Consider the following 26,126-nt stretch of genomic DNA (forward strand, 5'->3'; position numbering starts at 1 on the left):
AGAATTTGTCAGGCTTTCAAGCTTTGTATACAACTCAAGCTGTACCCAATAAAAGCTAAAACATTTGACATTAGTGAGCAACACATCTATTTTACATACATTTTTTTTCTTGTAGCATAGCCAATATAGTCTGTATTACAGCAGAGATGGTTTTTCTGTGTAGCAGAAAAAAATTTGGGAAGCAGGATTTCATGCCACAAGACAAGCAAAAGACCTGCTACCTGTTGCTATTTTCTCTTGATTTATTTCCATGAAAAAAGCTCAGTACAAGCTTAAACTTTCTATGGTTAGAAAAAAGAAAAAAGCCTTAGAAAAAAGGCCTTTTTAGCCTTAGAAAAAAGGCTAAAAAGCAGCTAAAAATCAAACATGCAGTTTACCCACTGCTTGACACAAGTGGCTGTCCAGAAATGAGAAATAAGTGTCTAATATCACTCCTGACTGCCTTATTTAAAAGATAGAGCTCTTGGTGACTTTCCTCAAGGTGGTGGAAAGAAGACATTTCCATCACATGCTTAATACACTTATGCACGTGTCCTGTCTTTTGTACCACAAAAGAAAATAAAATTTCTGAGTTACTGCCACTAACATTTGGTACCACGAATGCCTAAAAACGAAGGCACCTACATCCCTATTGAGATATGTAGGTAAGTAGAATATTTTTACATCCACAGATCTAAGTTTTAAAAGTTCAAAATTTAGGCTTATAAAAATTCCATTCTTTCTCTGAAATGATAGAGAATGAATGTCTCAATAATTTAATAATATAAAGTAATAATATATCAATATACTACTCACTACTCTAGCCAGACTAGGTGAAACGAAGAAATGACCTCTACATCCTGTAAAATACCAGTTTTAACAGAATTCCATTTAACTTTAGTTCACTGGGACAAGAAGAATATACTATTCTTGTAAGACTATTGATAGGAGTGAAGGAACAGAGAATTAGATTATGAATAAATACTGAGGGGCAAAAACAGGGAGCAAGGGATCCAACATCTCTTTTTAACGAGTTAAAAGTTGTTTTCTGTTTTAAACATATTTCTTAGGCAAGGCCTACCATTTCAGGACTTCGTTAAAAACTAAAACCAGAGCAGCTTAATGTCAAGATTAAAAAAAAAAAGTTTATTATGGAAATAACAGTATCAATAAGAATTACTGTAACAAGAAAGTGGAAAGTGAGCAGCCAGACTCCTCCAGTTTTAATTCTGTTCTAGCTCAATGATGCTCTGAGAACACTTCAGATGTGTGGGTGATGTTGAAACCCTTCCTTCCCTCTAGTGACCACATGAGCCCATCACCACCTGTCACCCATGACCACCTTCCCTTCACAGATGACATTTGTACCAATATATAATATCTTAGTGAAAACCCTCCCTGGGATGAAACTATCACACTGGGGAAATATTTATTGTGTTTAAAAATTTTATAATGCAATTTGGCAACTAAAAATAAGGACAAACCACCATTAAGGGATCAGACTGCATGATGCTCAAATCAGAACTCATCCTAAAGCCTGCCTATTGCATTGAGGGTGGAAGAAAGAAGGTTCTTACAATATAAAATCTTTCCCAGATTTTGCTCATATAAAACCAATACACATTGTCTTTACACAGAGAGTGTTAGAGGAGTCATCAGCTTCTCCCAACCCACCTCCTATCAAGAAGAAACATTTGTCCTCTGCTTGCTATAGCCCTGGTTTAAGATATCTTTTGTTTTCATATATCTTTGTTTTGGTAAGTCAAAACTGACATCATAAAATTCCTTCCCAAATCAGCTGGCCTGCATTTTTCATACAGAAGCAGTGATGCAGCTGGTGGTACAGGCTGGAAAGAGATGTCCCTGAACACTGTCTGCAGAGCAGCATTCTTGAGGTCCCAATTAAGAAAATGTTACAGAAAAGAAAAGTATTCAAACTCTATTTGTCTACCACAGAATCACAGAATTACCTTGGTTGGAAAATATCTTCAAGATCATTGAGTCCAACCATAATATTGTGTTCTGTGTAGGAAAAAAAAAATATAAAAAAAGTCCCCCCAAACTAGAGCTGAAAGTTATTCTTTGTAATTCACAACAAGACTGATAAATAGAATAGTAAGAAAGTTCCACTGGAGATCAGTAAAGGCAACACGAACACTTTTGGTTCTGTGATTCTCAGCATGTTGTTTCTTATGTCAAGGGTTGGAGGCAGTACTGCAGTTGTTTATAAAGCTCCTAAGGTTTTGCTTTGATGGATGTTCAAGTTTAAGAAGGCAACATGCTTTAATTCCATTAATGTGGAGTTTTAATTCAGTTCAGTGAAGTGAAACCAGCTTTTCCTGATGCTGCCAACAGCTAAACTTCTAATTTAAATGAGGTTTTGCTCTCCTGTGGGATTAATTAGAAGACTAGAGAGTGCTTTTTTGGTATTAATTTTATCTCATCTACAAACAGCTTGATAATATCCAGTACTGACAGTAACTGACCCATATTAGAAGTGTCAAACTAACCAGTCTCCCATCAGAGGTAAATAGGAACCTTCAGAGAAAATGATATTCAACCCTGCTGCCTTAAGAACATCACTAGGCAACAAAGGCACACATGAGATGTAGCACTATTTTCATGTATAAGCACACACAGTGAGGATTTCTGGAGTGACTTAGCAGACTAAACTAATTTCTTAAAATGGCAGCTGTACATATATTCTACAAATAGTATTGCTAGGCTAAATATCTACCTAGTGGAAAATAAAACAAAAACAAAAAAACCAAAACAAAACCCACAAACCAAAATCAAGGGTCAGGCTGTCATTCTACCTACAAATATACACTATATATATAGTATTTCTAATTTATTACAGTAGCATACTATATATCTGTAGGCAGTATACACTAATTTCACTTGCATAGGGAAGTCACTAAGGGTTACTGACCTTTTCCTTCCTTCCTTCCTTCCTTCCTTCCTCCCTCCCTCCCTCCCTCCCTCCCTTCCTTCCTCCCTCCCTCCCTTCCTTCCTCCCTCCCTTTCTCCCTTCCTCCCTCCCTTCCTCCTTTCCTCCCTTCCTCCCTTTTTCTTCCTTCATTTCTTTCTTCCTTCCTCCCTCCCTCCCTCCCTCCCTCCCTCCCTCCCTCCCTCCCTCCCTCCCTCCCTCCCACTCTCCTTTCCCCAAATTGCAGCTGAAAACAAGTGGGGAGCCACATTCAACAACTTAAAGTACTTTGAGTTGTTGCAGCCCTAAATTAGCATCATATGGCAATAAGGAAGAATACAATGTGAAACTGTGACTCAAGAGGGATGCTTCAGCTCCTAGAATGAAGCTCATTATCCACCTTTGTTAGCAGTGTGCCTAAGTCAGCACCTCTCTTCAAAGTGGTGACACATCCACTGACATCAAATCTGCTTCCTTAGTGCAACCCCTTACACAATTGCAGGAGACAATGATAAGCTTTAAAAAATAAAAAGTAAGCTTATCTGAGAAGGAATTTTTAGTTGAGGTTGAAAGATAATATTTAAAACAGCTGAAGAAGTTTGGAATGATGTGGGGGGAACTGAAAATAATTAGGCATGTTGTTTCAAGGAGCAGAGCAAAGAGGATGAAGTTTCAAATGCAGTCTAATGCTCCCATGTAAGGAAAATACAGTCTTGTGAAGAACACAGCATTAAGCAAACAAGGTGTACCAAATGAAAACTGTGAGAGAAAAATACTGTCTCAAATTGATATAAAATTAGATGGAACAAATGTTTAGGAAATATAAGACATATTTTAATGATTTGGAAATGGTACCTTGTGCTTTTGGGGAGTTATTTTGTCCTATATATCACTATTTGGTACTGATTTCTGTTGTATATTTTAAAGTTTTCCTTAAAGTCCTCCGTTTCATACCATCTTGCTCCAAATTCATTGTGTTCTTTGTTCATACCTTCTCCTCAAACTCAAGACAGACCCAGGTTTTGGAAGTATTACATCTAAATCCCTACTGCATTCCAAGACAACCTGCTCCTGTTAAAAAAAAAACCTCAAATCTTTCGACTAGGGTTTTTTTTGTTTTGATTTTGGTTTTGCCTTATTATTATTGTTGTTGTTGTTTATGTTACTGTAAAAAATATAAGAAATTATACAGTTCCACTTGGGAGTTGAAATATTCCCTGACAAAGTTAGCTTGACAATTGCACCAGCTGAGGATGAATGTTTACATATCAAAAAACTTGAAATAATTGAAAAACATTAGTATATATGTATGTAAAAGAAAGGGGAATGGTAAGAATATAAAATCTCACCTCCTCAGTTGCTGAAGCAAAATCAGAAGGTAATGATCCATGAATATAACAACTGAAGTTTGGCTCTGATTACAGTCATGGAAGAGGAGGCAATGCTACTTCTCTGAATTTAAATAGGGAGCATTTGTGTAGGAATGACAGAAAACTCCCTGCTGCTTGCTGCCTGGCCTTGCAGTTGCCTACCTCTTGTGGTACCCTGGTACCTATGCCTAACACAATGCTGAGCTTTTACTTCTTTGTCACAAATCCAGCTGTCACCTTCCTTTCTACCCTTTGACATGATGCTCAAATAATTTGACATTAATTTGCTATAGTATTACAAAAAAAAGCTTACAGTATTATTTAAATCTTACAGTATTATTTTTAGTATTATTTTTAGTATTATTTATAGCATATATATATATAAAGCTTATAGTATTATTTGCTATCACTCCATTTTCTTCTGGTATTGGTGCTTCTCCAATGATTTGCAGAGTGTTAGACAACTGGAGATTGGTTGATTTCTATGTGACAGAACAATCATACTTGATGGGTAAAAATAAATGAACTTCACCTAAGGAAAATACATGGTATATTGTAGAAAAATGTCTTAGTCAAGTCTTCCGTAATGTGATAGAAAGATGTACTTTAGAAAAAAAACTTGTTCCTGTTAAGGATCTCTGGAAACACTAATTAGATCATGCTGAAAAAATTCAAAGGAAATGTGCCGAGTTTGTCTGGAAGGTGTCATTCAGCTTCCCACCCATGTTACGTATATCATTATCTGCCAAACGTCAATATTTTTCCTGATTAAAATATAAAGCAATAATCTGTGCTTCCATTTATGTGTAGTCATTGTTCCTATTCAAAACAGAAAACAGTCCTCTGATTTATAGTCTGTGAATATAGCATAAATTCCAAAATACTGTAAACAAGGAAATTGTTCATAACAATGCTAACAGTCACTAAGACCTTGAATTCCAGAAACAGTTAAGTCCAGAATTTTTACATTAACTAGTATATTCTTATAAGTAGAGCTGGATGAGCTGTATTAGTTTTGTTAAAATTCAATTTTAAAAGAGAAATGTACTCAATAGGAGGAGAAAGAACTTAATGGCTAAACAAACATCAGAAAAATCTGATTAAAATCTGGGAAGACTTCAAGTTTTCAGGTGCTTTTCCACAATAGTCCACAGAAGTTAAATTTATGAATACCTTTTAAAAGCCTGTTGAGAGTTCCCCTCAGGAATTAGAGACCTAATTCTAATTCAGGATCCAAACCTATGAAGTATTACAAGATTTTAACAAGATTGCTCTGTCTCATCATTAACCAAACAGACAGAGGTGATGGCTTAATGATTATACTGCTCTCTCAAAACTGCACTTGGTGCCTAGGACAGTTTAGTGTTGCTTTGTCAAGGGAGAGTTGACTTTCTTTGCACTAAAGATGACGCTTGAAAAACAATTCATAGGACTTTCATACTGCATTTGTATTTGCTTTTTAAAGAATAGAGAAATAAGAGATAAATAAGCCTAACGACAGAGCTCAAATAACTGCAACCCATTGAAATAATTTGCAAAGTTAAGAAGAAAAACCAGTACATAAAGTTATTTTCATTGTAGAATCATTGAGCTGATTTCTACTTATTCAAGAGAAAACATGGATAATTACAATTAATTCAAGTGATTTAAAATAGCACTGATAAATTGTCTGATACCAAACCATATCTGTCCATTGGCCAACATTTCTATATCCCATGACATTCTGTATAATTATGTTTGCAGAATAAAAACATTCCTACAGAAATTAATTTTTTATACTGTTTATGCATAAGACCAAGTTCATTTCTTCTGAACTTAATAACTGTCATGTGTGCATTGCAATGAAATACACCAGCTGCCAAGGTGAAAGAGCAGAAAACAAGTGTATTCAGCTTCCATACATGTAGTTCATTAAAACAGAAGTACTTATCACAAAAAAAAAGATTATTAGATTATGATTACAATTTAAAATTTACCAGAACAGCACTCTCTATATTGCAATTACTCCTGATACGATGTTTACTGCACCTGTGTGATACCTTCTGATAATGTTATCCCTCCTATTTGGATACACATTATCTCTCAGCAAGCTGGAAATATGGGTTGAATATCTGCCCTTATAACAAACAGCAGGTGAGAATGTAATCCTACATAGGGTGCAATTTAGTCTCACTTTGTCATTCCAATCAGCCCAGCATGCATGTGTGCATGTGCAGTTACACCAAACACAAAACAAAAATTCCTACAGAAATAACACACAGAGAAAAGCAAAAGTAGAAGTAATGCAGTGCACATAAACAAACAACATAACAACTGAATAGGTACAAACAGCAGTGAATGGGAATTTGAAAATGCAGAAGAACATACTGCCAAAATGAAAGATGAATATTGAAGAAATTCGACAGCTGAAACTCTTCTGTTTCTAATCTTATCTATATAAACCATGATTCTTGTCTTTTTAATTTGGCAGAAGTTGGATTTAGTCAGCATTTCACAGGAAACATTCATCATTTTACACTAGGAGGTCTGGGCATGAAGTATGCAGTAGAAGGAGAATTTCGAAAAAGTAAAATTCTAGTATTTTTTTCATTCTGGTTATACTCACAGGGAGAATGTCAGGTATCAGCATCTCCCAGAATAGATGAATGTCAGATTGTCCAAGCAGATTAGTAGTTAATTTTGCTCGTATGTTATTATAAGCAAGAGTTCGGATTAAATGAATGATGGGGTAGAAAGTTTAGGTTTCTGTTCCACTATGTCAGTACTTATATCCCTAAATTATATCCCTAATTTATGATCCTTCTTCACTAAACATTTAAAATACTTATTGGAGGTTAGGGATCACTTCCAAAAGTAATTAAACTTTTCTCATCAGTCAGCCTGTAAACCCAAGGTTCTTGGGTTATTTCAACCTTACTTTTAGAGTAAAGGGTGAAGATGCTGCCATGCTTCTTCCCCTGTCAGCTTCCATTTATTAGATAAAGAGCATTACCCAGAACTCCACCTCTCTTTGCTGCTTCTAACCCATCATTTCTCTATGCAAGTACCTTTGTACTTTGGTTAGCAAGTATTTGGCCAGAACCAATTGCATGGGGTACATTGTGAGAAAAACCACTACTGCTTAAGGGAAAACACGAGTAACTGACAGACAGTCAACAACATGCATGAAGCAATCAATAAAAATGGTCACAGCTGGACTTAGACCAGAAACCCATACCATCTTGACTGGGACTAAAACCATTATTCCATTGTCATTTTGCACTGTAAAAAGACACAGCCATGCCAGGAAGCTACTCTTGGAGATGGGCATCTCATGTCCATATTTATCCTGTACACATGAACTGAGCCAGCATTGCAGCTTTTTGATTCAGTTCTCTGCACTTCAGTTTTGAGCACAAATCAGTTCTGCTGAAAACCTATTAAGATCCTGCAATCAATGAAACATTTCACATATGAAATATGGATTAGTTAGATGATAGAAAAAAAAAAAACAAAACTGATGAAGGATAAGCCCATGCATTGGATGGTCATCCACATTTTCAAATCTTTCAAGAATATTCAATAGGCTCTTGTGTTTAGTATTCCTGTTGCTATACCATTTTATTCCAAGTTATGCCTCTCCTCCAACTTATTAGGGAAATCTACTATTATAGAAAATATCTGTTGCAAATGCAGTTGTGTAAACGTGCATCAAGAAACCAAAGAAGAATCTTTCATTCATTAGTTACTTCTGCATATAAAATGCTCATATTTTGTACCCCAGTTAAGTGGAACAGTTTGCTTGCTGTTTTTTCTCCTGGAACAAAGATAGAACTGGAGAGATTTGACACCTTTGAGGAATCTAAATTATTTTTAATTTGCATCTTATTATTAAACCTATGATAGCCACTGTAGCTGCAGAATCCTTTCATATACCAATGAGATGTTACTACACTTCAGTCCCCTACACTAATTCTTCCCTTTTGATGAGGATGTAGGATGTATAAATTAGCATTGAAAAAGTTCAGTGATTTCAGTTTATGTATTTCAGAGATGGCAATCCAGACTTATTAAATATTATAGTAAATGTTACATTATGCACACCTCTGATTGAGACCAGAGGTAAGGCAGCTGGTATTTTATTTATATAACATAATTTCTTCTCACATCACTGCTCATCTTCTCTACTTAGAGACTTGTTTAAGCCTTGAAAGATGAAATACTAATACTCTTTAAAGAAATTTTAGTAGACCTGTTTTAATTGACTTTTTTTTCTTGTTAGAAATATAAAATCTCTTTACAATATTACCAAATTCCTGCATACTAGTAAATCAGCCTGTAAATGAACCTTCTTAAATCAAATGGCTGCTTCTACAATTTTTTCCAACTATTTCTTTTACAAGTCAATTGAAGCTGTATCAAATCTTCAAAAAGATAGTGACATTGATTTGGATTCCTATGTATATGCAATTTGAACTTGAACAACATATTCTTGATTTGTGTGCTTTGCTTGTTGCTCCATTTGGCCTGTGAGTCTGAAGCTTCCAACCACACTGAATTTCCATTAGGGCCTTAGTAAAGCCACTTACTCTTGTTTGCCAGCTCTCTGTCTCTAAAAAGCAAGGAAAAATGAGATGCCCATTCTGTTACAGTGATGGGAGCATTATTAATACATTTAGGTAGTTAAGACTAAAATTAATTAGTGCTATTTACTGTTTCTGTGGGCAAGCAGAAGAAATCTGTCATTTCAGGCTGCATCAGTGTTGCATTTCTGTTAGTTGACACTAATTAACCTGATTTTTTCATTGTAAAGTGGTAATGCAAGGAGAGTTGGAAAATATAAACATGAAAGAGCTACTGAATAGCTCATTTACATTAACTATTGTAAAAATCTTCTCTCTTAACATAGTGCTGATTATTAATAACTCACATTTCATATGGCAGCATAGTGTTTTAAGGTTTACTTCTCAGCAATCATCTATGTTGATTTTCATATTTAATTCAACAGAAAATAAATCTACTTGTCCAGCCACTTAATAATTTCTTTTCCATGTGATGTTACTCTGATTGAAGAATACCCAGTACCACATTCAAGTAAATTATGACTTTCTGACAAAATATCTTTGAGATGTCATGTGGCTTACGAGGTAGCCTGGGCATGAGACAGTATGAACTTATAGAATCATAGAATCAAAGAAATGTTTGGGTTAGAAAGGACCTTAAAGATCACAAAGATCTAACCTCCCTGCATGGGCATAAACACCTTCCATGGGACCAGCTTGCACAAGGCCTCATCCAACCTTAAACACCTCCAGGGAAGAGGCATTAACAAACTCCTCAGGCACCCTATTCCAGTATTTTACTACCTCATGGTTATTATGTTGCCTTGCTTATTCTTGGTTTATCCAAGCTACAGCAAAGTCAATGTAATTCTCCTTCTGATTTCACTGAGATATTATTTAGATTTTGGTGTTGTACTGATCTGCCTTTGTGGACACCTGCTGCCTAATCCCACTTCTGTCAAAATAGAAAACTCCGTCCTCATTAATTCAAAGCACTGTGGCATTGTACACGATTGTATCAAAAAAACCCAACCAACCAAACAAACAAAAAAAAAACAAACAAGAAAAAAACCCAAAAAGGTTGAACATGATGCCAATATGATTTCCAAAATGCAACCTTCCAGTACCCTAGCTGAAAGACCCTGATCTTTTATTCATGGCATACCGATGCAACTGCTAATTGATGACTACAAGAGGTCCCTGAGAAACAAGGAAAAATCCACCAGGAAAAATATACTTAAATTTCAATCAGGAGTAAATTTCCCTCTATACATACTTCCCTTCCCAGTTGCTGTGCACACTAACCAGGAATTTAAATAACTTGAGCCTCAAAATTCTAGACAGCATCTGTGATTTCAGTGAGAGTCATGAAGTTTCTGTGTGCTTTAGATGTCTTCAAGAAGCAAGACTTTTTATTTAATTCCTCTGAAGTTAATATGATATATAAGATTATTGTAAAGGCTTGATATGAGAAATTAAGAACCTTCACTCACACTACTGAATCTGAAACACTAAAAGCAAATTCTCTTCGGAAACTGCAGTGACAGTATTACATGAGTTTGTATCCTCAGCAAACCTGTATGACTCCTGCCTCCAACCAAACCTGTATTGCCAAACTCTTGCCACAGACACTACATAAGTCCTCCTACCTCTAATTCTTAGTCACTGTACCCTGAATAGGTAAAGAGTCCTGATTACAGCTTATGCAATCTTCATCAGATCAGCAACTGAACTTTCTAAACATGACTGATTGTACCTGTCAACTATTAATCAATGTGGGCACGTACTGGAAGCAGGTCAGACTGCTTCATCAGCTCACCTGTCTAGAACCAGCTCAGGAATATCTGAATGGTTCTGCACTGGGCTGTGCAGATGCACCCTATGTGGGATTCAGTGCATTTCAGGTGTCCGTGCTGATATGTTCTGTCTTTACACAGTGTCAGACCTTATGATGGCTTTAGGCTGCTTTTTAGGAAAAATTATCTTAAGGATACAGTCATTGCTATTCAGAATTCAGAGTTCTTAGAAATTAGTGTAATCAAATCAAAAGCAATTTGTGATGTGCAAGACCATATGCACAAGTGTCCTCTCACCCTGTAGAGCTATATTCTATTCCCTGTCCCAGCTTCATCACTGCAGTGATTTCAGCAGCATAAAAGCAAGAACTATAATGATCGTCAAAAGACAGCAGCTCCAATTATCTGAGGAATTTATTCATTTTCTGCGTGTAGTATGGAAATACCCAGAAAAAGAAATTGTCTATGCATCTCCCTGGTGATTCTAATGTGTCTGCCCAAGTGCTTCCTTAACAATACTGAAATTTTAATTTTGAAAGCCAAACTAAATCTTCCTATATTTCCCTTTGTCAGCTATAAAATATATTTTAATGTCTTGTCCCTTCCACTGACCTTGCTTTTTATGCTGTAACACTTGTGGTTTTGTGCACTATAAGCATTATTAAAAAAAAAATAATCAGATAAGCTAGCTGCTTCTACTGCTGCTCTTTAAAAATGAAATAAAAACCTTTTAAAGAATAAATTGTTTAAGATCCCAAAACATTAAAAATTCTACATGCAGATTCACAATGACAACTTAGCTAAATTTAGGTACAACACAAAAAGGTCAGTTGCATAAGGCGGGAGGGAAGGGAGGCCATCCAGAGGGACCTTTACAGGCTTATGATGTGGGTCTATGACAACCACGTAAAGTTCAACAAGACCAGCTGCAAGCTCCAAGACCAGCCCAGAGACAGGATGGGGAAGAGAATGGATTGAGAACAGCCCTGAAGAAAAGGTCTTGGGGGTGTTGGTTGATGAAAAGCTCAACATGGGCTGGCAATGTGCCCTTGCCACCCAGAATGCCAGCTGTATCCTGGGGGGCATCAAAAGAAGCGTGGCCAGCAGGTCATGAGACCCAATTTGCAGTGCTGTGTCCAGTTATGGAGTCCCCAACACAAGAAGGACAAGGAGCTCTTGGAATGAGTCCAGTAGAGGACTCACAAAGATAATCAGAGGGCTGGAACATCTCTCCTGTGAATACAGGCTGAGAGAGTTGGGGTTGTTCAGCCTGGAGGAGGCTCTGGGATGACCTTAGAGCAGCTTCCAGTACCTGAAGGGCCCTACAAGGAAAGCTGGGAAGGGAGTATTTACATGGGCATGTAGCAAAAGGACAAGATTTCAAACTAAAAGAGGGTAGATTTATAGTAGGAAGAAATTCTATCCATGAGGGTGGTGAGACACTGGCAAACATTACCCAGGGAAGTTCAAGATGTCTCATCCCCGGAAGTGTTCAAGGACAGGTTGCATGGAGCTTCAAGCAGTGAAAGGTGACCTACCCATGCAGGGCGGGTTGGAAAAAGATGATTTTTAAGTTCCTTCCAAATGCAAACTGGTCTGTGATTCTATAAGAACTAGACTTGCACAAAATTCAGAGATGTTTAGAGCCTGTAAACCTTCCTACACACCTGTTGTGTGGGTTTTTTTCTTTTCTTGGCAAAACAAACAAAAAAGCCACCTCAAAACATTGTGAATCTTTTCATCAGTTACTTTGGCACAGGACTGGAAGGAATTTTAAGCATGTCTGCGGGTGACACAAAATTGGGAGGAGTGGTTGACTCAGGCAGGCAGGCCCTGCAGAGAGGCCTTGACAGGTTAGAGAGATGGGCAATGACTATGACTTCCACATGAAGGGAAGAGATGGGACTAGAACTAATGAGTTCTTGAGTTCATGTAGCATTTGGATGATGCTCTCAGGCACATGGTGTGATTCTTGGGGTGCCCCTACACAGAGACAGGAGCTGGACTCAGTGATCCTTATGGGTCCCTTCCAACTTGGTGTATTCTATGGTTCTATGATAACTCCATACTGGTATGGTAGTAAGTAAGGCTATGGCTTACAATAAACTTATATGTTAAATTCTCTTTCTACAAACATTTATAACTATGTTTAAATGAACATGAATTTAAATCAACAAGAAAAAAGTTCAGAAGTCTTCTCCATATCAAAACGACAGCTTAAATAAAATAAGGATGGTATTCAAAGTTCAGATGGTATTTAAAATTATATCACTAGCTGTAACACATGTACTAAAATGTGCTGTGGAAGGCAAAGGGGAGATAAGTGTACCAAAACTTCTTTCAGTTTCATAAATCCCTTTGTAGTATTTGTGTTGCCAAACTGAAACAGGGAACAACTTAAAGCTAACACCTCCAAAGTTCTTCTGAGTCAAACTCTGCTTTAGATAAGCATCCTAAAGTTTTGACAGTTATGGTTATCATTATTTGTGTGACACTGAAGTCTCTTAAAATAGATGGTTGCAATTATATGGTAAATATTTTCAAAGATCAAAAAATGCTTTTTTGAAATAGGAAATGTGATGAACACTGATAAGATATATAATCATGTCATTATCTGTTTCCTAATGTTGGTTACATGTCCTTTTAAAAACAAAGAAAGGGTAGAAGAATCTGTTCCTACTGCTTTAGCCTTTGGCTACAGGAATTAATTTCCTTTTAGCACAGGAAGTAATTATTGTCCTCATAAACCCATAAAGTTACAGATATGTTCTGATAGTGGGAAAGAAAATGGAAGTGGAAAACAAAAATATGTAGAAATTTTAGAGCAGACCCAAGAGAGGGATCCCATCACATCAGGAGTTTTTTTAAATCTTAGTATTGCTGTGCTTCTGACTATTCTGGTAATTAGTATTCTGTATTTTTTAATATGGAAGTAGTGAAGGCTACAAAATTGACAGCTACAAGAGCTGAGGATCTAGTTGAAACAGCTCGTTCAGTTTTGCAACACCTTCCCTAACAGTCTCCTTCAATCAGTTTGCAGTAGCTTTAGCCTAGCACAGACCCTGCAAAGAGCACTATGTCCTGATTTCTGAAACACAACCATATTTTTATAACCATTGAAACAAAGAATACTTTGGGTTGGAAGGAACCTTTAAAGATCATGTAGTTCAAGCCCTCTGAAGTGATCAGGGACATCTTCAACAAGATCAGGTTGCTGAGACCCATCCAGCCTGACCTTGAACACTTCCAGAGATAGGGCAACCACCACCTCTCTGGACAACCTGTTCCAGTGTTTCACCACCCTTATTGTAAATAAATTATTCCTCGTATCTAGTTTGAATCTACCTTCTTTTAGTTTAAAAACTTTATCCTTTGTCCTGCCACTACAGGCCCTATTAAAAAATCTGTATCTTTCTTAAAATCCTTTTAAAGTACTGAATAGAGTCTCCCTGAAGCCTCCTATTCCCCAGGCTGAACAAACCGAATTCTCTCACTTTGTCCCCATAGGAGAGGTGCTCCAGCCCTCTGATCACCGTTGTGTCCCTCCTCTGGATTTGTCATGCCCAGTGTTGACTCAAGTCCAGGTTTTCATCCACCAGTAACTGTAAGCCCTCCCCTGAAGAGCTGTTCTCATTTTTAGAAATACCCTGCTCAGATCTTGATTTGGAAAAACTAACAGCAATGGACATATTTGCAAAAATCTACATATAGGGCTTATGTGAACAGTAATAAATGGTGATAATTAGGTACAAAGTAATCTGGGGGCCTGAGTCAGCACTGCATTACTCTAGTGGGAGAACTGTAATGTAAAACAAGACTAGCACAGGGCTGAGGGAAGGTTCATTATTACTGTTATAATTCTTTTGCATTTCCATGACAAATTACACTGCTGTAATTAGAGGTCCCACCTGCTTCCCATGATGCCTCATATCTCTCCACTTGGTACTAATGATCACTCTTTTTTTTATGTGGTGCAGAAAATCATGCATATTTACACCTGTTGGAAATATTTTCCAATTCCAAGGGCTGCTGGTGGTGTCTAGGGATGTGTGTCATGTTATTTCACGATTGGAAAAAATGGAAGGAAAGTCTTCATTTGTCAAGGTCATATGAGCTTTCAGTGGTACAGGCAAGTTTTTCAGTTCCCAGCTCTTTGCTTTAACCAGTAAGCTTTCTGCTCTCTTTGTGTGCAGCTACAACAATGGAAATTATTTTTCCTCCAACAGGCAGGTTCTCTTCCCCCACAGGTAGCCACAGGGTAGCTTTATTTACCCTGTCTCCACAGTAATATTTCATTTGTAGTCTCAAAGAATTTTCTCTTGGGGTAAGAAGAGTAATCTGTTCTCTGGGTTAAATCTATTCTTGGTTTTCTTGATGAGCTGAGAGTCTAGCAATTACTGTGATGGATGGAGATATGATTTTTATGATGTGGAAACTTGTCCACAGGAATGAAACTGAAATCTCCAAACCCATTTCTCATATTGGCCTTTAGACAGCTGTCAGGTAGTAATTGTCATTAACTTTTGTCACTGTGGACAAGATTCAAATAAGTGAATGGCTCCATTAGGTTGTTACCATGGCACTCATAGGCTGAGTGACACTTCCTGTCATTCTTTTTGTAATTTATTCTGAACACAATTGAATCAGATACAGAACCAATATTAAAAACGTGGGTCTGAATTTCTCCCAACACTCAGAAGCATTTGAAAATTGTGTCAGGAGTTGTAGTGCTCTGTCATTTTGCAAGAACTGCTTCAAGATTTTCAGAGACCAGAACAAGATGTTTGAGAGGGTGCTTACATACATGTCTCACAGAAACGACCACAGTCGAGGTGTGGATTTATGAACTGAATGGATTTTCATGAGATAATCCGAAGGAAACAGTTAAAAGTGACCTGATACCTTTCCAGTCTCCTGGTTCCAGTCATCACCATTAATTCAAAAAAGACATAGGAACTACCATTAGATACTTCAGGAGTGTTTCCTGTGTCTTTACTTAGATACTAAATTTCTGAGCTCGCTTTAGAAATGGAAAGAAACATCTTGCCTTTGTTCCCAAATACCTCCCTGTAGCTCAGTTTGTAATCATAACAGCAGGAAAATTTTAATAGTAGTGATTTACATATGTTTTCTTACTGAGAAATGATATTTTTTTCTTCTCTAAAGACCTAGTAAAGAAAATACTGCTACTTAACTAAACTGAGTTAATATTCCTGTCTATTTTATGAGCTAAGAATATACAGTTTAATTTCCATGAGTGCAGAATATGAACTAAAGAGGATCTATAACACAACAAAGCATGGTATCTCTGAAAATCAAACCATAGTCTCAATATGAGAAACATTTCCCAAATGATGAAACAGAAACAAACACTTTAATTTTTCCCTTTTAAGAGGTCTTCTGTTCTCTTTAATAATATTAGTTATTCTTCTCAATATAACTGAACAAGGAGATTATTTTACTGAGATGCAAAGCAATGCAAATACAATTAAGTTTTGTTTAACTGAACAGAATTAGCAGCACAACTGGAAACGAAGCCCAGCAGCTCTAACCTGAAGAATCCCATCTAAACCTGAAAGGCTTCTGTAACTTTACATAATTAAACACTTGAACTATAGTGTATGCCTTTACAGATTAAGATTCTCCTGCAATCACCTCTCTGAGTTTTTAAAATGTGCATCTTCCTAGTCATTTTAATTAATAGTGTCTAAAATAGAAAACTCCTCATTAAAAAAAAGGAAAGTGCATAGGAGAGTCTACAGGAATGTTTGCATTTATTAGGGTCAGAGATTCACCCATGCAAAATAACATGAAAGCTGAGGCTGAAAGGCAGCATCATTTCTTTCATCAACTACAACAGTTATAAGACTGGATAGATTGTTTACTTAAAGAGAACACTTCAGTCAGGATTAAAAAGAAATTACAGGAAACTCTTCTAGTTAAGGCTTCTTAATTTGTTAATTGGAAGTGATAAGGAAAATCCACAATTAATTTGTATAATTTCCAAAAGATTCTAAATAATTTAAAGGTCTCAGGAGACTGATTTAAAAGCAGGGACAATCTACATTGAGACATTGCATTTGAGCTCTAGACAGTCAACACAGTTCATGCTGGTTTGCTTTTTTTTGACCTTATAACATATGCATATAAAATATTGTACCAAAAAAAAAAAAAATCAGTACCCAAAACAGTCTCTGTGACACCTGCTTTAATCTTTTAAATTTTTTAGGGATTTCTATACATTTTGTGCCTCTGAATGCCTCAGTTTATGTATATATACATATATATATATATAAATATATATATATATGCGCCTTAAAATCACTTCTCAAAACAAAAAGCCAATGTGTTCATTTTTTAAAATGCTAACTTATGCTTTCAGTGAGCTACTTTATCAAGATTTTTACCAGGTATCTTTTTTTTGGATTATAGGATCATTTTGTTTCCATTGACACTGCTTAAGTTGAACCTCAGTATTGTCTATTTTGCTGTTCAAAAATCCACTCTAAAGGAATTGGGCACTTATTCCCCTCCATTGTCTTTAAGTAGTGCTGCTTAGTAGGGCTTGTTCACAGCTTGCTGTCTATTGGATTGTGTAAAATGAAGCTCAGTCCAGAAGCTGATTCCAAGGTGTTACCATAGGAAAAAGTAAGTATTTAAATCCATTTGTCCAAGCCAGACTAATTTCCACATTTTGAAATTATTATTTGAAAATTTCATATAGAATAAGTAAATTAATACTGCGAAACAGTAAAAGTTCATTTTAAACTCAAGAAAGGGTTGAGTTTACGTTGGTCAAGTTGGAGACTTCATAACATCCATTCCTTTTACTGCTTTTTTCCTTTTACTCAAAAAATATGTATAACTCAAGATATGCCTAGATGTCTTTTGAGATATACAATTCCCATATTAAACATAAGAGATTGAATAGGGGATTATGAGAACTCCTGTACAATGTGAGGTTCAATAAGGATGACAAGAACATAGCTGGAAGGCAGCCTCATACAAGTACACAAGTTCCATGAATCATTTTGACAATAAGCTTGCTCCCAGCAGGTTACTGAGAAGGAAACAGAATATTAACAATGCAGAAAGGACACCAAGTATCAGAGACCCCATCATCACACCTTTTCAAGTGTAAGTACCTGAACCTCATTCTAGGATCAGTGAAAAGCGATCAGCTCTTTCTCAGCTGCCCTTTCATGGCCTGGGCAGGTATCCCAGGGATTCCTAAAATTAAGTGAGGTGAGCAAAAGCAGTAGTGCTGCATACAGTAGTTTGACTGCAGACACTACTGGAGTGTAGAAACCCATGTGTGCTTATAAGGAGGCTTTGGGAATTCAGCCACACACTGGAAGTAGCTTCACACATCAATCATTAAGATCCTGGGCACTGCAGCCTCCATGTGCTCTGCATACATTTCAGCACACTTTTCTTGGGGTAGCATTTTAAGAGTTACACAATGCTCAGTTACCCTCAAGTACCTGTGTGAATGGCATGCTGCTTGCTGAAAAGCTTTGCTCTGGAGCCCTGTACCAACATTATCTTCTCTCCCTAATCCATGCTGGTAAGACAGTAGTGGTGGTCCCAAGAATTTGTCATTATTCTAATGCATCTATCTAATAGATATCTAATCATATCTGATTCATCAAATACCTTAAAATAATTTTCTGTTATTACAGAATAACACAAATTGCCACTACTAATAGGATTCTCTTGTCTCAGCTAGAACTAGTTTTCAAAGAAGCTCTATGAGATCATTGCTAAACCTTTCAGAGACTGGGAAAACAAAGCTCAAAAGCATTGCCTGAAACTGCCTATCAGTATCAGACCGAATTGGGGATGGCTTCAAGAAACTACTCTTGATTTAAAATGCAGGCCAAGAACTTTCAAGATAAGCACCCAAGCACCATAAGGAGCATCTGCAAGTTTACAAAAGCTAAACTCAGGGGGAACACAATTTTTGAATGTTTTCATTTTCTTGTGAGGTGTCATGGTCCCAAGCTTTTCTCCCATGAATGCAAAGTCTGAAACCTTAGTCCATTCCCCTATATTTTAAAAATATTGGCCACATGATCAAAGACTTAAGAAAGGAGAAAATGCCTATTAAAAAGAAATAAATCACAAAACCTGACATCAGAGCTGCTTCTCAGTAAAAACTGTGCTAGTTTCTACAGTGCTAAAAAGATTTCAGTGAAGACACAGAAATTAGTTCTGGGAAAAAAATGAAATATTTTTAAAGTGTGTTTATGTAGTGATGAATGCATCTTTCTGTGGAAGGCTTATTTGTCAATCAAATTTGCTGCCACTCAGCCATGGAGCCTCAATACTGAAACAATTAAATAGGACAATGACTGTAGTTACTAAACAAGCAAATAATCCCTATCTCTTCCTCCTTAATGTTGAGGCTGACAAATTCTGATGAAAAACTCTCTAGGAAGCTCACGGTAAGATCAGAGAGATTAATTTTTATATTTTATTGGAGATCATGGAAGTGCATAAACTAGAGGAATAGGATTTAAGGAATTCAGATCATTAAAGAGAGGTCTTCCAAAATATCTGATTAGTATTTTGAGATTATTTTTGTAGCCCAACTTTCAAGTGAAATGATGGTATCACAGCTTTAGGCTTAAAAAAGGTCTTTTTGTGGATTATTTTTTCCAAATATTTAATATAATGCAGCCCTGAGACACAGCACTTTCTTGAAATTTAGTTCTGTGTACAATGAAGACTTCTGAAAATGTAACAACTTGTTTAAAATGGGGTTAATACTTTTCTCCAGCTGTGAATACTGAGTCCATCTGGAAATTGCAACATGATATATGTTGGAGGCTGTCACTTTCCTCACCAAGGGCACTTGGTAAAATGTTGTTTCAAATATCTTCTGTCAATTATTCAGAATCCTGTGGAAAAGATGACAGTATTTCAGACCATCAAAACCTGTCATATTTTCCATCTGAATGTTATTTCACAGTGGAAAGGAAGTATAAATTATAGCAATCAGTTGCCTCTGCCACAGCATGTAGCAGAACATGGTGTAGAGCATTTAGCTATGAGTTTTGTCTTTTTGCATTCTTTGTGTTCTTTTTGCATTTTTTGTTGGACTGTTGAAATAAAAAACCTAATCAAATATGCAAGGAATGGAGCTAACTTTTACAACAAAGTGCAAAATAGAATATTTTTCTTACAGGGAATAGTTAACTGACACTCAGAAGAACAAAATACAGGTTTTTATGTCCTGATGTCAGGTCATCAAATGTCTGATGACCAAGTATTCAATCAATCAGTCAATCAATCACACAATAAAGCAAAAGAATTAAGAGGATTATACCTTCAGGTGGTAAAATGGCCTAGTTCCATGAGCTCTCCAGGGCTCCACTGATTACTGGTATCTGAGTATCTAGACTGCAGTAAGTAGCCTTAACAGATTCACCCTTTTCCCCCCAAGCATATCTCCATAGTCCTGATATATGTGTCTACAGAGATTAGCAATCACATCTCTCTGTGGTTAGCAAGCCATGACCTAATCCTTGGTGCTTCCAGTGCACAACTCCAGGTCCCCATAATTGCCCAAACCTGCTGGATGAACTTTCTAATTCAATTTGGACCCTTTTTATAAAAGCATGTACTGATGGGATAAGGGGTAATGGTTTTACGATGAAAGAGGGTAGATTTATTTTAGGTATTAGTTTGAGACGCTGGAACAGGTTGCCCAGCAAGGTTGTGGATGCCTCATCCCTGGAAGTGTTCAAGACAACGTTGGACAGAGCTTTGAGCAACCTTTTCTAGTAGAAGTTGTCTCAGCCCACGCAGGGGGGTTGGAACTAGATGATATTTAAGGTCCCTTCCAACCAAAACTATTCTGTGATTCTTTCTTTTGAAATGGATCATTTTAAAAGTAAGAGTTGAATAAGACACCTTTCTGTTATGATCTATTCTGTTTTCTGTAAGCACTGCAAGGCTTTCTGTAAAGAAAAATTGCATGTGTACTCTGTACCTAAAGAAATTAAGCCATTTTACTACTTTTTGGACAGTTATTTCTTTTCAGATCACATTTGCAGAAAAATTCAAATATTGTGGATGTTAGCACCTGGTACTGTCCTGGAGTTATTTATATCTTTATCAACCATTGCCCTTAGCAGTGTTTTTCACCCATATTTGCACTAGCTTGAACAACTTGTTCCCTTGCAAAGGGATCTTGGTAACTCCCTTTGTCCAGTGATTAAATATCTTTTTACAAATTCTAGAAGCTACACAGTTTTCACTCTAATAAACTGTCAGTTCTGCCTGGTCTCACCACATCTGTTGCATTCTTCACTAGTATTTGTCTTATTGCTTTTTAAATTTAGCTTTCTATTTCATAGCACTGTGATGCTTTTCACAGCTGTTCTTCTAATCCCTGGGGTTTGTTTCCTGTTACTTTAATTTACCATTTTACTTTCCATTTAGAATTTCTGTTCTACTCTTCCCACATTACCTTTTTCTTTGAAAAGTGTTTTCTGTGGAAAATGCCTGTGATCAAAGCTCCTAATAGTATTATTTTTTTTTCTTCTCTAAAATATATGACTACAGGTTTTTTCCTGACAAGGGAAATACTTGACACCCTGAAAACTTGTACATAAATCTTCCTCTACCTCCCAGATCTTGTTTGCATATAGTTTATAACTACCCTAGTGGACTATAGAAGAATAGCTGGGTTAGACATACAGTTTTGGTGAGTATGTTTTCCATTTTAAAGTATTTCTCAGGATGCAGCCACTGATAATATTTACAGAAATGTCTTCCATGACCTCAGTTATGGTAATGTTCATTGTTTCAGGTTTTACTAAATGTCCTCTCAGAGCATAGCTCGCTTAGAGAAAGCTAAATTTTAGATGCACCCTCAACCACAACTTTGTGAGGGAGGTAATTATTTTTTCTGTTTCTTCTAAATGGCTTAGGAAGCCACCTCATAAGGTTAGAGATGCTCAGTGAACAAAGTACGCACAACACAGAAATAAAATGACTGAATCAAACCAAATCACTATAGCTTGCAGTGAAGTCTTAGTCACTTTCCATAGTCAAAGAGAAACTAATACTGAATTCAGCTGTAAAATGTGATACATATTCCATAGCCTATTTTAGAGCACCATCCCAATGGATCAAAGCATTGCCTATATTCATCACTGGATTTTGGATGACCAAAGTTATATACCCAGGTAGCATATATCTTCCAGTGGTGCAGATGTGAAAGCATGGTTATAAACAAGCATAAGCTGTAGAAAAAGATCTATGGTGAAGATGAAAACTATGTGATAAATCTCATGATGTTCATGCACTATAATGAAGGAGGTGAGGAAGAAGCGCATGCAGTACCTGGTGATCTCAGAGTCAGGGAGCAGGCTTGTGTGGTAGTGGGGATAGGGAGCTGTAAGAAGGAAGCTTTTGTCACACTCGACAGGGGAATAGTGCCTAGGAGAAGGTGGTTTATCACACAGTTTGTTCACAGTGCTGTAAACAGGTTCAGGAGGCCTGGTGATACAGAGACAAGAGTAAAAGATCAGGTGTGTATTAGTGGCCAAGAGCATAGAGAAAACACAGCAATCATTTTAAAAGCATGCATAGCAAATGTGTCAAGATCTTTTCAGTAGGGTTATTCTGACAAGTCAGGTGTGCTGTTAAAGGAAAGACTAGAATTTTAATAACAGTATTGTGGCATACAAGCAACTGGATGTAGAGGTACAGACAATACAATACACTGGCTTCCAGGATGTGTGGCACTGAAAGAGAAGAGCTTAACTCTGCAGTTCAGTGATGAAATTTTACACCCGCTCTCCTTGTTTTTTGTTTTTCTTTTTTTTTTTTTTATCTGACATTACTTCTGCATAGCTTTCTCATTATCACATAGAAGAAAATACACCATCTGAGCAAAGGTATTTTTTACTGATAAATTTAAGATAAAGATGAAGGACTTATTACTTGTTAATACAACATACTCCTGCACTGATGAGCTGGGGCTTTGAAAGTAGAGCTGTGGTCAAAGTAAGCCATATCCTATAATAACACTGATGGTAACAAATGGTGTGCGCCATTCATCTCATTGGCATGCAGTTAATTTCATTTGAAGAGCTCTTTGCTCTCTTTTCAGATTCAACCTTCAAAATCTGATTATGCAGACCACATCTCAAACAGTTAACCTGGCTGACAAGGCTACTGCAATTGCTCTTGCCCTGCTGCTCCAAATTACAGACAGCAATCTGTGAAGCTAGATATAAATAATAATGTCCTAAAACTGAGGCTTAGAGGTCACCTCGCATTTCTCTTCTGCCACCTAGAGGCCAGACACTTGGGAGAGGCAATACTTACCATGACCTTCCCAGGGAGCTGCCTGGGGAGAAGGATGAAGGGGATGGAGCCTTTAGTACCAACCAGCCAGGGATCCACAGGAGACAACCAGCACAGTTTTTTTTTTTAAATTCACCACAGTATATTTCCTGTCATGCAACTTCTGGGCCTACTGGCAGAGTAGGATTTGACTCATAATTTCCTCATGTAATTGCTGTCATATCCTTTCTTCTGCCAGAAGATCCAGGGTATGCCACTCTCTTTAGTCACAGCAATACAGTATTAGCTAGATAAAAATCTTATTTCAGAAGCCTGCAAATACCAAGAGTCCAAGAGGTTAATAAAGCTCTTTTTGTTCCTCTGGCTGCACTGTACCTCACATGGGTGTGGTTTTTGCTGTGACTTTCACAGGTACCAGAATTTATTAGGGTCATGGATGCACTGGAAGACAGAGAGAAAATACTTTCCTTTGTTAACTTCTGATTTTGTCCTTTACAGGAAAAGTTTTACTTAAAAGTAAAAGTTTTACTAAAACTTACTTTTACTTAGCTGTTTTACTTTGAAAATAGTCTCACTCAATCTGACATGATTTGAGAACTCTGTGCCTGACTTTTCCAGAGAAAACTTCAGTGTTAAAAAATAGAGGCAGTTTAAGATTACCAAGCATCAAAATAGGAAAGGTATCACTCCTTTGGTTATAAAGCATTCTTTCAAAAATTTAGTACAATCCCTCTAAAAATGTTTAAAGTAGCAATTCTTTTCTAGTACTATATTTCACACTTGTCCAGAGGGTTGAATATAATAATTTATTTATTAAATCAATTACTGCTTTCAATACACAATGTCTGAAGGAAAAAGCACATATTACTTTTTTTTTTACCAAAACTGCCTTCTATTCCCTCAGAAATCACTTTTGGTTTTAGGCATTACATTAAAGAACAAGTACAAATATAACAAATAATTGATACCTACTATGCATGTTGAAGAAATATTGCCCCAGAGCAGGAAGATGAATAAAGCCTGTAGATTTTTCCATGGCTTAAAACATTGATCAGTCCATAAACAACTTGCTAACTTCCTATATCCACATTACTTGTCTTCTCTGAGTGGTAGAGGACATGAGTGTCGCTGCCCTTTGGATAAATTGCAAATGCTAAAACTACTGAATCATCAGTGAGTGACCATCCAACCCTGTGCTGAGACACAAATCATGCCACAGAGATGGACAGATACGAGGGATTGCTATGTTAATTGACAGTTACAAACTGCTTCCAAAAGCAAAATGAAGGTAAACATTCAGCTTCTACTCAGATATTGAGACCAAATTTGTCCTTCAAATATAAGCACAGAGCCCTTACAAAAGGCCTTGTCAAGGCCAGCAAGCTGTAAAACATTTAGCTTTTTTTCACTTATTTAAATCTTGCAGGATGGCAAGAAAAAACTAAAACAAGTCTTTCTGAAGTCACCAATCTGATGTATGAAGTCCTCTACGCATTGGCATCATGTGATACTGTGACCTACCTACCAATATGCCCTCTGTAATTGATCTGAAGAGAGTTCTTAAGGTTAAGTAAAAAAATTTAAACTTCTTACCCTTTTAATGCTTGCTCAGAATAGGGCTCAGGGTATCAGCTAGCTCTAGTTATGAGTGCACTCCTTGTAATATAAAATACTTGCTGCAACAGACTATCTCCAAATTTCCTTCTGACTTCTCACCTTCTCTATGGCAAACTAGTACTGAGTTACAACACTATCTAGATACTGTTGAAAACAGCAACCCCAAATTATCAGAAAGAAAGAAAGAAAAAAAAAAAGAAAAAGAGAATTAATAAGACCACCCAGCTTTATTAAAATATTTTCTAGTGCAGCATTTGCTCTTTTCATTTATATTTCTCCTCACTGGAAGTCCAATGGAATCAGCCCACCTGGTAAACCCTGTCTTGCATATCTTCTCCAGAGCTCTGTATTTCTGCATATCTTCTCCAGTGCTATGACAGAGACAGGTTTTCTTCTCTCAAAACATGAGTTAAGGAGAACATAAAAGACTGCTATTTAGAAGTAGTTTCTACTGTGCCATTCGAAAAAAAAATACAATACTTGATGGTCACCTCAAGTTTTCTTGCAAAGTAATTTAAGAGTTGATTCATTGTAGTTTCTGTGCAATTACATCCCTTCCGGAGATAGCAGGTACAGCTGACTTATTTAAAATAAATATTAAGCAATTTCTGTAATTTTTAACATGAGAAAGAGCAAAGAACTACATTATGTAATTTATGTAATTTATCTTCATATTTCATACTACTTATGCAAAAAAATCCCTTGAAAATACCAAATATATGAGTATTTCTGCATACTTCTAGGAAAATTGTAACATCAATTTTAATGAGTAATTATCTAACATGAGTCTACTCTGAAAAATAATTAACTGCTGCTGTAACATCTTATTTAGATCTGCCCCCTTTCTGCCTTTAAAGAGTTAATTTAGTGACACACATTGCAATTCTCTGTCTTTATCAGGGAGTTAAAAATCTAGCTCTGTGATAAATGGGAGCAGTAACTGCTAGGTCTAGATGGACATCTGTAATTAAGTTAGCATGAGAATCAGGCATACAACAGTAGAGAAAAGGCTAAAGAAAATGTGAGTAGATATATAGCTTTGCTGGAGCATGCCTCAGTAGATAATTCAATCACAAGAGGGAGAATCAAGTCACTCAATGCCACAAGCTAAGCTTCATCAGATAGACATAAACTACTTTCCTAGGAAAAAAAAAAAAGAAAAAGATAAAAATAAAAATAGACCTAACTCCAATGAGGCACAGAAAGGTATAACTAGCTGGTGGAAAAACAAGTAACACTGGGAAGTAGTGGATTGCTTGACACTACTTTCATTTATTTCATAACAGACTGTGTAAAGAAAACAAAATCTTCCTAGTTGTAGTTCTTATTATTCCTTGTTTGGTTCATCATCGTGTTATTATTTCAGGCTGGCTTAATACACAGCAGAAGTTGTAAGAAAATGGCATTATTAAAACTGTTCTCTCCTCAGCATCATGCAGGGTCCTCAATTTAACTTTAACTTCTTTTATTGTAAAATCCTGGTTGGTAGGATTCAGTTGCCAAAACATAGCACATTAAATGTTAACAGTTTCATTTTGGGAATTTTAAAACCTTTTATGATGGGGAAAGA

The 26,126-nt window shown here is 36.6% G+C and overlaps 1 protein-coding gene across 1 annotated transcript in view; it reads right to left on the reverse strand.

Moving 5' to 3' along the window:
* DLG2 (discs large MAGUK scaffold protein 2) overlaps nucleotides 1–26,126 on the reverse strand; it is a 967,325-nt gene that overhangs the window by 232,004 nt on the left and 709,195 nt on the right. Inside the window, 1 exon segment of the mRNA XM_030469255.1 lies at nucleotides 21,971–22,126. Within this exon segment, the coding sequence (XP_030325115.1) occupies nucleotides 21,971–22,126 (156 nt within the window).

Source organism: Calypte anna, chromosome 1 (assembly GCF_003957555.1).
Source record: "Calypte anna isolate BGI_N300 chromosome 1, bCalAnn1_v1.p, whole genome shotgun sequence".
Lineage (NCBI taxonomy): Eukaryota > Metazoa > Chordata > Aves > Apodiformes > Trochilidae > Calypte > Calypte anna.